Source organism: Numida meleagris, chromosome 6, assembly GCF_002078875.1.
Source record: "Numida meleagris isolate 19003 breed g44 Domestic line chromosome 6, NumMel1.0, whole genome shotgun sequence".
Taxonomy (NCBI): Eukaryota; Metazoa; Chordata; class Aves; order Galliformes; family Numididae; genus Numida; species Numida meleagris.
Window position 1 is genome coordinate 60333508 of NC_034414.1, and position 12266 is coordinate 60345773.

The 12266-nt window shown below is 43.6% G+C and overlaps 2 protein-coding genes across 4 annotated transcripts in view; both read right to left on the bottom strand.

The window, feature by feature from the left end:
- PRPF39 (pre-mRNA processing factor 39) overlaps positions 1-288 on the bottom strand; it is an 18028-nt gene extending 17740 nt beyond the window's left edge. Inside the window, exon 1 of the mRNA XM_021403048.1 lies at positions 144-288. The gene's annotated coding sequence lies outside the window, so the exon portion shown is untranslated. The remainder of the gene's footprint in view (positions 1-143) is intronic.
- The window catches only part of TOGARAM1 (TOG array regulator of axonemal microtubules 1), a 33976-nt gene continuing 22082 nt past the window's right edge, over positions 373-12266 (bottom strand). For all 3 annotated transcript variants that reach the window (XM_021401437.1, XM_021401438.1, XM_021401436.1), the window contains exons 12-22: positions 12067-12201; positions 11176-11329; positions 10400-10505; positions 9760-9995; positions 6095-6253; positions 5461-5587; positions 5051-5169; positions 4119-4308; positions 2632-2851; positions 1961-2047; positions 373-1114 (exon numbers count right to left, since the gene is read on the bottom strand). In XM_021401437.1, coding sequence (XP_021257112.1) covers positions 861-1114; positions 1961-2047; positions 2632-2851; positions 4119-4308; positions 5051-5169; positions 5461-5587; positions 6095-6253; positions 9760-9995; positions 10400-10505; positions 11176-11329; positions 12067-12201 — 1787 coding nt within the window. In that variant the 3' untranslated portion in view covers positions 373-860. The remainder of the gene's footprint in view (positions 1115-1960; positions 2048-2631; positions 2852-4118; positions 4309-5050; positions 5170-5460; positions 5588-6094; positions 6254-9759; positions 9996-10399; positions 10506-11175; positions 11330-12066; positions 12202-12266) is intronic.

Here is a 12266-nt window from a genome sequence, read left to right on the forward strand (position 1 = left end):
GGCCAGGCTAGGCCAAACTGGGCCAGCTCAGGCCGACGGGCGAGGGAAGCGCGCCCCGCCGGGCCCCAGGGCGCCGCCCGGCCACAGCCAAGCGCGGCAGCCCGGCCTCCCCTCAGCGCCCCCGGCCCCGGCAGCGCACCCACCTCCGCGGGGCCGAGCAGCGCAGCCTCCTCGCGCAGCGCCGGGCCTGAGAGAAGAGCGCGGGCCGCGCCTGCGCACTCCGTTCTGCGCCTGCGCCGCGCACGCGCGCTGAGCACCGCGTCCGGGCCGCGCGTGCGCCCGTGCCGCTCCCTGCCCGCCCGCCAAATGGCGGCGCTCCCCCCCTCCCCCAACACTCCCCCCCCGCCCCCGACCGAAGCGAGGAGGCGGCGGTTACAGAAATAAATCCGTTTATTCTCGTCAGTTCCCGTGTAAAACGCACACAGCACCGACAGCGGGGCCAGGGCTGGCCAAGCAGGGCCGAGGGAGGCGCGACAGCGGCTGCGATACACGCAGAAACGGGAGCTTTCCTCCCCCCTTGGAGTCGCAGTGCTGCCCCAGGGTTCTGTCCCAGCCCGCAAGGTGCCCAGCTGCAGCCACGGCGCGCTAATACTGCACAGGGTGGACAAGGGGGGTAAAAAATACATGGTTTTCACCACTACCATACTAAACCCTGTGTTCTGGATGAGGTATCAGTCCCTCTAGGGTTCCCTTGCAGGCTCCGTGTGAGGCGCAGTGCTCAGACAGGGCCCAGCGCTGACCCCGACAGCACCGCACCTGAGCCCAGCAAACACCAACCCCAGGGCTGTCCCACGTGTCCCCACGTCAACAGTTCTCATCCGGCCCTGTCAGCCCCCAGCCCGAGGCCCCATGCCGCTGGGTTAGGTGCCTATCTCCAGGAACTCCTCCAAACTCCTCTTGATGTGCGGCGGCTGAGCTGCGGCATGAGTGAGCAGGCTCGGGCCCATCTGTGCAAAAAGTGCTTTGGACAGTTTGGCTGTGGCCGCCCGGATGTTTCCTCCCGCTCCAGGCAGAGAGCCACTGTTGGTCATGGTGCCCAGGAGGTGCCAGAGGACGACTAAAACCTTCTGCTCCACAGCGTGAGGCTTCCGTGGGTACAGCTCCACAACGAGATCTGCAAGAACGAGATTAGTTATCGAGCAGTGGTTGGGGACTATTATAAAATACAACTCAGAAGTGATCCCCTGCTGTGAGAGCTGTATACAAGTAGTGAACATCACACCTTCTTTTCACAGCAACTAATGCTGTGCACAGAAGCTTGTCCATTTTTGCAGCAGCATGAGTGGTCCAATAAAAGTTACCAGCTTTCCCTACAGGCATCCCCTTTGTCCTCTCTTGGGTGAAGGGCTTGGAGAATATGCCCTATGAGGAGAGACTGAAGGAACTGGGGCTGTTTAGTCTGGGGAAGAGGAGGCTGAGGGGAGACCTCATTGCTCTCTTCAAATACCTGAAAGGTGATTGCAGTGAGAGTGGGGCTGGTCTCTTCTCACTGGTGACAGGACAAGGGGAAATGGCCTCAAGCTGCACCAGGGGAGGTTTAGGTTGGATATCAGGAAAAACTTCTTTCCAGAAAGGGTTGTTAAGCACTGGAACAGGCTCCCCAGGGAGGTGGTGGAGTCATTATCCCTGAATGTGTTTAAAAACCGTTTGGATGTGGTGCTTGGGGACATGATTTAGTGGTGAGTTGTTAGGGTAGTATGGTTAGGTTGCAGTTGGACTTGATGATCTTGAAGGTCTTTTCCAACCTGAGCAATTCTATGATTCTATTCTATATAATAATCTTTTCTTTTGTCAGGACTAGCTTCAATTTGCATTATAAGGGGGTGAAATTTGACAACTGGTGTATTGTTAATGCTCACAATGTACTGTGGCAGATACAGAACGACCTCATCCTACAAGAGTTTGCATAGTTAGGATGGTACACAAACAAACAAACGTGCAAAGCAAAGCAGCACCTTACCAGCAAGCTTTTCTGTGATGTCTTGTTTTGCTTTTCCATTCAGAAATTGGACTTTTGTGCAGAATGGCTGCAGAAGCAAATAGCTGTCTAAATTCAAAGAACAAAACACGTTAAGAATTGCGAACAAAATGAAACACTCTGGAAATAAACACAGTATTAAAAAAAAAGGTAACTAAGAATCTTACTTATGATGCACTAACTCCAAGAATAAAAGTAATTTATTTAAGGGAATGTAAGCATAAAAGGATAATCTTAACAAGCCCTAATTCCACCAAGAGTCTGGTAAAATGTAGCATTTTCATTTACTGAAAATACTAACATTCTGCTCCAAAGCCAAAAGAGATGAGGAATGCAAACAGTTGTGCCATATACAAATCCCCAGGAGTCTACTTCTTCAACCTGCTTAAGAGCTTCAGTATTCTGACATGCTTCTGGGTGATGAAAGACTTGCTATGCAAACATAAACAAACCCACCTACACAGCTAGGACAAGTCTAGCTATCTGTATTTCTGTATGGAAATTCTACAATGACTTGCGTGCTTTAAAATGCATGAGAATAAAAGCAATGATGCATTACACAACATAATGTTGGAATGGAAGCTATTGTAAAGAGCAACTCTTTAAATTTAAAACATAATGCAATTAAAACTCTTTAAGAGAAAGTAAATTACCTAAGTGTTGACACAGAGCCTGAATAACATCTGTTGCAGCTGCATAGATCCCTGGATTTTTGGAGTTGAGGTTGTTGTCTACCATTGCAGGAACTAGCATGTTGATAACTGGTGATAAATTGTCTTTCAGCAATGGAATCATCTTGTGCATTGTCTCCAAAGCAACCTGATTTACTTTGCTGTTCGAGTCATGTAAGCGAGACTTGAAAGCATCAAAGATCTGAAAACGTATCCAAGCAGTATTCATCTGAATTAATAAATATTTGACGTGGATATCATGTTTCCTGCTTTTTTGTTACACTTCAGTTGTTCACCATAGCAAAAGATGGCTCCGATATGCAAATACTTGGAATTACTTTTTTAGCAAGTAAACCAACACTCGCCATTTATTTTTATACTGTGCGTGCCTCAACGGTACCCAACCAACTTTATCTGAATTTTGAGCCTCGCTCTACAATGTCCTAGAAGTACACCAACCATCTGTAACTTTCAGTATGACTAAGATTTTTGCAAGCAATTATTTTTAACAAGACATAGCTCTACTTAGCAAAAAGAATGTCCAATAGTATCTGTAAACGTGTTTAGCTTCTGTCTTCTATAGCACACGATGACATGGTTATTATAATAATAATTACACAACTCCCGCCATTATAACCCCTAAGTGTTACTAGAAGATATGCAATAACATGCTAAAACATAAGTGGTTTTTTGGTTTTTTTTTTGCCTTTCAGAGGCACGAGGAATAGGTATCCTTCACAGAAAAGATCTAGTCTGAACCTCCTACAGTTTGTTCACACAGTGTCTATCTTCTAGTTCCTAGATCAAGCCCGCTGTTCTAAATTTCACCACTTTACAAAAGGAATCCGATCTTAAGGATTTCAGAAACATTCACAATTAAGACACCATGAAGTTTCACAGCAGTATTTTATTGATTAACAGCAAAGGCACTGCACTGTTAGAAGTCAATCTCATTTTCCTTCCATCTATTTGCAGTTCACAACTGTTGGACCCCATCAACAGTATGTCTCTCCTAAAGGAACTCTTTTCCTACTGGAATGGATACTTACCCTAAGCTGTTATATTACAGTAAAGACCCTTCCCCACTTTCTCCAAGATAAACAAAGCTAACAAAACTTGCAGCTGTCTGTGACAGTGTCCCACATCTTGATTCATCCTTCCTGCTCTGTCTGGAAGCTGTTCCTATACTTTGGTATTTTCTCAGCAGCAGCATGAAAGACTGCACACAGTATTCCAGAAATACTCCTCTAACTGCTGTCTAGGTGAAAGCTTCCGACTTCTTCCTCCCATTTATTTCCTTTACTACCTCTGCAGCTTACATCTTTCCCCTTAAAGCACACCTGACCCATCCCTCAGTATTTCCCTGTTAATCAGATATTCTTATCGAAAGAAGAAACCATGATTTTGATCAGAAAATTCTGTGATGGAATTTTAAAAGCCTTTTAATTCAAACGTTTTTGTACACTTACCTTCACAATGTTCACAACAACAAAGTCCTGATTGTTCTCTGTATCCGATAGCAGTTGCTTAATTCCATTTATTCGATCACGGAAGTCTTTCGCATTCAATAAACCTACAATGTCTTTAACATATTCTTCACTTTCTAGGGAATTACGTGGAACTGGTTTTCTGCTAACTTCACGTGCTTCTGTAGTCTCCCTGTGGAAAAGGAAAAAGTCAGTGAATACATCAGCAAGCTGAAACACGGGTCTTTGGTCTTAGACATTCCCCTTCTGCGTAAGGGCAAATTCAGAAGCAAACAGAAAATCTTATCAAGCCTGGAATTAATTATTCTGAACAGTAGATGGTGCCTGAAAGGAATCTGTTCCTGACAGATACACCTAAACCTGGAGGCAGTCATAGACCCTATGAACTCTATATCCTCGGATACAGTTGTTTGGGCCTGGTTTGAGTTTCTTCAGCCTTTTTTTTTTTTCTTCTTTTCAGTTCAGAAGAAGACCTACTAGAAGCCAAAACTGAAAACAAAAAATGGAGAGTATGGTGTAAAATCTTCAGCATCCCTAGTTAGAATCTAACTAAATACTTAGTGTCCAAGGGCACAGACAATTTTTCCTGAAGCTGCTACTGGGCATGTTGTTTGTACAGAGTTTGGATGGCAGCATCTTGAAATGATGGACCTACCAGGAATTCCAAGTGTTTTTTACACTGTGTGCATGTTCATAGGCAGTCAAGAAACAAATTAACTTCAAAATGCACAAAGCCATTTTAGTATTAGCAACTACCCTATTTGAAAGAACTTATTTGGGACATGTCTAGTTTTCCCATTTTCTTCTTGTACGTTTAACCCTGTTGTGAATCTTTCTGTGCTCCTTTCTTGTCATGAGATTATTCTCCTAGAGCTCAGTTACTAACAGCAGAAAACACTCAGGAAGATCATTACCTGTCAGTGATGTTGAGAGCATCTCTGGAAGTAGATGATGACCTCGAATGTCCAACACTACCAGTATGAGAACGTCTTCCTTTTGCTGAGGGTGTGTCTAATGGCATCTCTCCCAAACCCTGCACAAAGATGAAACTACTTATTAAGTTGGTTGGTACGTTCTGCAGCGCTGGAGACTCTTTAGAGGCAAGTCTAACAGCCATGCAAAGTACAGCAGCAAAGTACAGTGGGTCCAGTGTATCTGCAAGGATTAAAGGCATGCACAGGTCAGGTAACAATCATGTATTCAGTTAATTACTTGTCTTGCTCTGAATACACTCCTCCCATTCTCTATAGGTTCACTGTCTATACCAAACAACCACTAGTACAAGTTTGTGTTTCTCACCTGTTAAACAAGCTTTTCTACATACCTTTTGACGTAGATTGTTAACAAATTCCTTAATGTAAGGCAAATCCTTGGCTGGCACGTACTTCTCAAGTGTTTTATCAAAATCAGGATGAGTCATCATGCAGAAAAGCATCTTTCGACCATAATACCTGCAGGGCAACAGACCACGACACACACATCTGTGAGCACTGATCTGTTCTGTAAGTTCAGACAAACATAACTTCAAAACAGAGAAGTGTAGTAAGATTGCTATCTATCCATATGTGGAACCAGACACCCTTCCATCTTCCCCCAAAGAAACTCTGCTCCACAATCATTATCTGATCAACAACTGAGCAAATTAAAGAATGAGAACAGTCCTCCATTTCAGTGTTGAAGTATTGGCTGTATGTAGACAGAGTGGTCCAGCTCTGCCACCCAGACAGCACGGATCCTAGTGCTTGGATTCCCAGCACAGCCTGTGTAGGGCACGTGGCCAGAAGAGTACGTCCACTGACTCCCTGCTGCCATGTGGGCACAGCTGCAGGAGACATGCAGGTGATTCCCCTCACACGTTATCTTAACAGTCATCTACCACTGCAGAGGAACATACACTGAGCTCTGCAGACGTTTCAGCCATCTCTAATGTGCTTAGCTTAATTACTGCCTTTACTAACCTTGTTTGCTGTGAACTATCCAGTGCAAACCTGGCAATGGCAGGGAAAGTCCTGTCAGTGACACCTTTGGTTCCACACAGTATCCACTCCGGTCCCATACGTTCTACAATGTCTGACATGTGCTGGGCTGTGCATCTTCTCACCGCTGTATGCAGATGGCTAAAGAGAACACGACTACTTAGTAAGAGCTCATCACGGCAGCTAACTAACAGAATGTATGCACCCTAGCAGACATGGTATACAACTACTCTCTTTTATTCCTCAGCATAATCTACAATGAGCATACTGCTGATATGCAGATACCTATTCTGGCTTTACAGAAAAGACAAAGACTGGCAGCTTTAATCCATTCTGTGAATTATCCTTTTGAATAAATTCACAGAATCAATCCATTGGATTAAGTATCATGAAGTACCATTTCATTCACTCTGAATCCCAAAGTACATGAATGCAGAAGGGAAAAAGAAAAATGATGTCCTTTCTGTTTAAAGACAGTTGCGGCCTCTGATCCTCTTACAGGCAGGATCCTACAGGTTTTGAATTAATAAAGATGGTCATTTTCTTCTGTTGGAATTTACTTTCTGATTTTCCTACACATATTTGTGAAATGTTTCAGAAAGCTCACCACTACATGTTCCTCCCATCAGCTTTATGTAAAACACATCCCCATCTTCAGACAGAAATCCCCTATCATTTATATCGATTTAAAACTAAATAAAGCAGTATTCTACTGGCTTCTAAAAACCTTGCAGAAGTCTGTTTTCTTTAAGACAGAGGACATTAAATTCTTACGCTGGTAAAAATCAGCGAAAACCTGGAATTATGTTCAAACTCGTGCAGCAAACTGATCTTGTATTGTAAATTCTGCAGTACCCGCTGCTCCCACATGTGTTCAGAGTGTGCAATTCTGCAGATTTGGAGCTTTCCAGTTTTATTTTCATCATCAGGTTTTAAGGACAGTTTTACTGCACAGTGAGTGATGCATTGCTATGGCTTGCTGTTCCAAAGGAACACCAGCTCTAAGGGAGGGAGCAAAGGAAAAGAACAGACTTGCTATCCACACTACTGGCTTCCCCAGCTTCTCAGCCTGACACAGCCATCCCGTGTTCTTCCTGAATGACTGCTCCTATTTCAGGAGTTTGTAATGTAAATCATCACGGCCTCATTGGAAGTAAAAGTATCAGTAGGTTACATTGCACAAAGCACCTTCAATTAGCACAAAGACAGCTAACGGGGTCTATTAAAAGTGAACACGCTGCAACTCCAAATGCAGTTCAGGCCACAAGATCTACCGAGTAACTTGGCAGCCAGCACACCGAGTTCTGTGCTAACACAGCTATGGTTTGGGCTGCTACCAAGCTATGTAGCTTAATACTAGAGTTCAGTACCTGCAGTCATGTCTGTACAGCAGCCCCAGCACTCGTGGGCTTGGTAGAAGGGGAACAGACACAGCCTAACTCCTACTGAATGTGCTGCTGGGAAACAACAGCTATGAGGCTTAACGACTCCACTAGGTAGAGCCAAGTCCCCATTCCCCACAGGTCCCTGCAGAACAGTAGGAAACTGTGTCCTATGCATATCAGATCCTGCAGTTAAGCAATATTCATACAGATAAGCAGCACGGTTTTAAAATTGCTTGCTCTGAAAGCATGATTGTGAGTCAAGAATCTGCTCAGCGAGGTGAGTTTGCAGCAGTCATCCGGTGTCTTTAGAGCAGTATCTCATACAAGCAAACAAAAACGTTTTTGATTGCTCTCGTTGGTAAAGCCCAAACTGATTTTGTAGGTGATGAAGACTCAGCACATAGGGCTACTCAGGGCTGCCAGCGTAATACTTATGATCACAGTAGGCTTGAAACAGGTTTAGCAGAAAATGGGTAAATTTTACAAGGTCTCATGAATTCTACCCAAAATCATACCCGTTAACCTGAATGCTGAGGTGGTGAATACAAATAATGTATAAAATGGATGTAGAAAATACATCGTTTTGGTAATCATGCAGTTGTGTCAAACACAACTTTTCCATGTTGCAGTAAAGATGCACCCCATTTTCCCTACAAATTTCCACGTGGGAAGACAGTTCTCGCACTGACTGTTACAGCCCATAGAGATGATAGCTTCAGATGTGCCACACGGGCTTTGGTGCCAACACGGCGAGTTTCCTGAAGCCAGGATTAGAGAATGTGACACTCACAGTGCTGCTCAGGCTACCCACTGATGTGCCATGCACTGAACGCGCACGGTACCCCATGGTTTAGTCAGTGTTTGCACTGATGGCTTCTCAGCTGTGATGAGATTAATCCCTGCTTCAAATGCTGTGTTCAGACTCAGTTCAGATCATTCTGATGCCTTAAATATCTGAAAATGTCTCTGAGTTCACAAGCTGAAGGAATCAGATCTTTGTAGATCCCATGAGGATGTGTGTGTGTGTTTGAGTCTGCTGCTGAAGACAGGGAGATCGGATTCAGCCAAGTATGATCAGCAGCACTCTTAGCCAAGGACTTCTGGAAAAGTGATGGAGTACCTACACGAGTAATGGTTGGACCACATCACATGGCTTCTGAGTTAAAGCAATGCACAATATGCCTGCTGCACTTCCATTCTCCCAAATGACTACATGCAGGCATGTTTCTTAAATAACCTAAATGCTAAGGCAGATATTAGCCTTTCAGTTTGAAGTTCAAATAAGTATGGTTCTCGTTGGCTTTCAGAAGACAGAATCAGCATATTCCAAAGCAACCAGCTTCCCAGGAAACAAAATAAGAAACAAAGCATTCTGAATCAAAACTAACTCATGATTTCGAGCTATGCAGCAAATCTATGGACTGATTTATAATGGAGCATCTGAAATATTTGATGGAAAGGATAGGTTACAAGAAATTCATATCTAAGCGATGACAGATACACAGCAGATTAAGTACAAGTAGGCATAAAGCTAACATATTGAAATACCTAAGTCTTGGTATTGCAGGAAATGAGGATATAAAAGAACAGAACTGCATACTTAACAGGTAGGGGGAAAGACAAGAACACAACTTCTGCTACAGATTGAAGTGAGCTAGAGATCAGAATCACAAACCACGGAGCCAGAAAGAGAAGCTTGTCATAATCTGAGGTAGTCAAGAAAATAAAGGCGGCCATCACTGTAAAGGAAATCAAACGCAGACAGGAAAAGACTATTAAGCAGCAATGTATAGAGAACAAGGTGAAATCAGCCAAGATGATTGCAGCTAGAGGACTGTAAGTTGTAGATCATTTTTCTAAAGAAAAAGTAATGCGGAAGAACCGAAAAAGACAGGAGTTTCACTGCGGAACAAATGGCACAGGAGAATGCTACGTGAGCCTCATTAGGCAAAGCAAGCCAGCAGTTCCCTAAGAACATTATATTATCGTTGAACACAATGACTGAAATCTTGAAAACCACTGGAAAACACAGCAAGCTCCAAAATCAGCAGCTGACTTTTTAGGTAACGCAGAAAAAGGAATGGGGGAATTACATTTTACATTTATGCCAACAAAGGTTGCCCTGGGCAGAAGCTCTGCACAGCTGACTTATGGTATTTTCCATTTTCCTCCTGCTATATTTTGATTTTTTTTTAACACTTACACTTGATATACTTAATCTATTCACAAGTTAGTTCTTTATAAAGTCTTTGTAAGAATTACCTTTGCCCTCCATTTATAAGAGAACAAAGTGCACGTGCTGGAGTCACATTATTAACCATAGCCTTCAGTGCTTTGTCTACCTCTTCCCTTATAAATGTGTTGGATTCACCAGCTTTGTGCAAAAGGACTTTTACTGTATTATCTAGTTCTTGATCCATGCTCTTTTTCAGGTAGGTGAACAAATCCCCTAAACAGACCACAGCAGCTCGAGAAACACCTGAGCGTAAATTCTTGACCTGCACACAGGAAAAACCCAAACAAACAATGAATAATGTTTACAAAAGAAATGTAAAAATAAGAAAAGCTTCACGTTTGCCTCGCTAAGCACTTCGAAAGCAACTGAGAAATACATTTCTAGCTTGATTCGCAATGGGTGAGAATTAAAATACATGCACTCAAAAACGTTATAAGGTTACGCTGTAAATCTCTGCAGTCTTTTAGCAAATCAAATGAACTGCTGGTATCTGAGGTTTGAGCTGCTTTGCTGAACTATAAACTCATCCTTCTGAGACTGCTCAACTGAGGAAAACTAATCAGAGATGAACATACCGTCTCAGTCCAGTGCATCTCAGAAAACTATAAAATACATACATATAATACATAAAATACACAGTGAAATATTCTGCTACTAAAATTTAACCTCTTGAGCCACAGCCAGACTCGTTTCATGGAGCTTCACGGTCAGAACAGCCGCGTGGTACGCAGACAAACACCTAACGAAGTTCAGGCCTTCGATCTTCTTCTCCCTGTGCAAAGAGAACGTTGAAATTCGAAGCACTTGCAAATGTCTGGCGAAAGAAATGAGGGCAGAATTCTAAAGAACCGAGGAGCAAAAAAGTTACGCTGTAGAATAAAGCAAGAATAAAGCAACATGGAGAATCCTTTCGAGGTGAGTCTCCTCTTTGATGCAGTAGTGGGGCTATTTGGATATACTCTTCTCTCAATTCTGTCCGCTGCTCGCAGGAGTGGCAATTAGGGGATTACTTTCCTTCTAATATTTAAAAAGGGAACAGCACTGCAGCCCCACTGTGCCAGTTAGAGGATTGGTGAAGCTTTGCATTTCACAAAAAATGACAAGAAGGTATTCTAAACGTTTCTGAAAGCTTAAATATTAGGCCTCCATTTACAGCATTTAAGTTAGATCCGTTAATTTCATAGAATCCCTGGAGTTGGAAGAGACCTTTAAAGGCCGTCCAGTCCAACTCCCCTGCAATGAACAGGGACATGCACAGCTAGATCAGGAGTTTACAGCACTTTCATTTAGATTTGGACTAAAAAAAAATTATTCTCACGTATCACTGGTTACCATCTCTCACGTCTGATGTTACCGTCATCTCGCAGTGCTTTCAAAAGCAAGTTCTCAAGAGGAAAGCCTTACACACCGCGCTCGGTTGCAGATAACAAGTCTGCACGTACCAGTCGTCGTCAGCTAGGAGCGCCAGGGCTTCAGTCAGGGCCACCTCTGGTTTTGCAAAGGGCTCCAGCTCGGATGGATCCATTACTTCTGGACTGTGAGTGACCGATGGGGTCCGGTCTTTATAGCGGCCTCGCGGCCCAAGAGAAATTTCATCTGAAAAGTCAGGAGGCCAATGAAATACGTTGCACAACCGCAAGACAACAGTTCGTTCAAAGGAAGAAAACATGCCTCAAGCTTTTTGTAATTAGATTGCTGCTACAAAGGGAGCGGGTTTGCAGAAAGACGGTGTTCCCAGACACACCCTCCATCATTCAGCAGATGCGAATCAATTATTTGGCATGTAACTATGGCTTTGAGAAGTCCCAAGCACAAAAGTAGTCATTGTTTTTCTAGATGTAAAAGCTGATGCACCATGTGCTGAAGCACAGCGTGGCAAGACAACGGAGAAAAATGTAAAGAGTCACTTGAGAAGCTCTAGACCTTTGACTGTCACCAATGTGAGTCTGTTCCAAAGAGGTTTCTGCTGCGTATTTTAAAGGCATCTCAGTGACAAGATGCTCCCAGAAATGCTTTTCTTGGAGGGAGAAGGGGTTGGAAGAGATTCCGTTCACCATGAATACCTTGCACCATCGAAGTTGCTGGGCGAAGAAAAAAGCCTTTCACACTGCAAACACCTTCCTAACAGGTTTTAGATGAAAACAGTTTCAAAGGAGAGTGATGAATTCTAGTCTCCTTCACAACCACTCCCACCACAGTCATATTCCTGAGTATCCTGCACAATCCACTGTACAAATAAGTTGTACTAAACCCAACTGCATTCTGGAGATGTCCCACTCCACATACCCAAATATTTTAACAGTCTTTGTATTTCATTTAATGCAAGAGCTTACCAGAATCTAGCAGGGCCGAGCATTTTGTCTTCTTCAAACTGGAAGTCCTTCTCAGTGAAGGCTTCGGGGCCACGTTTTCTAATGACAATGACACACTTCTCGATGGTGCCAATATATCCCCAGAGAGATTTAACTCTAGAAAACAAACGTCAGAATTACGACAAGAGCAATTCAGCAAAAGGAAAAAACTACTGCTTTCA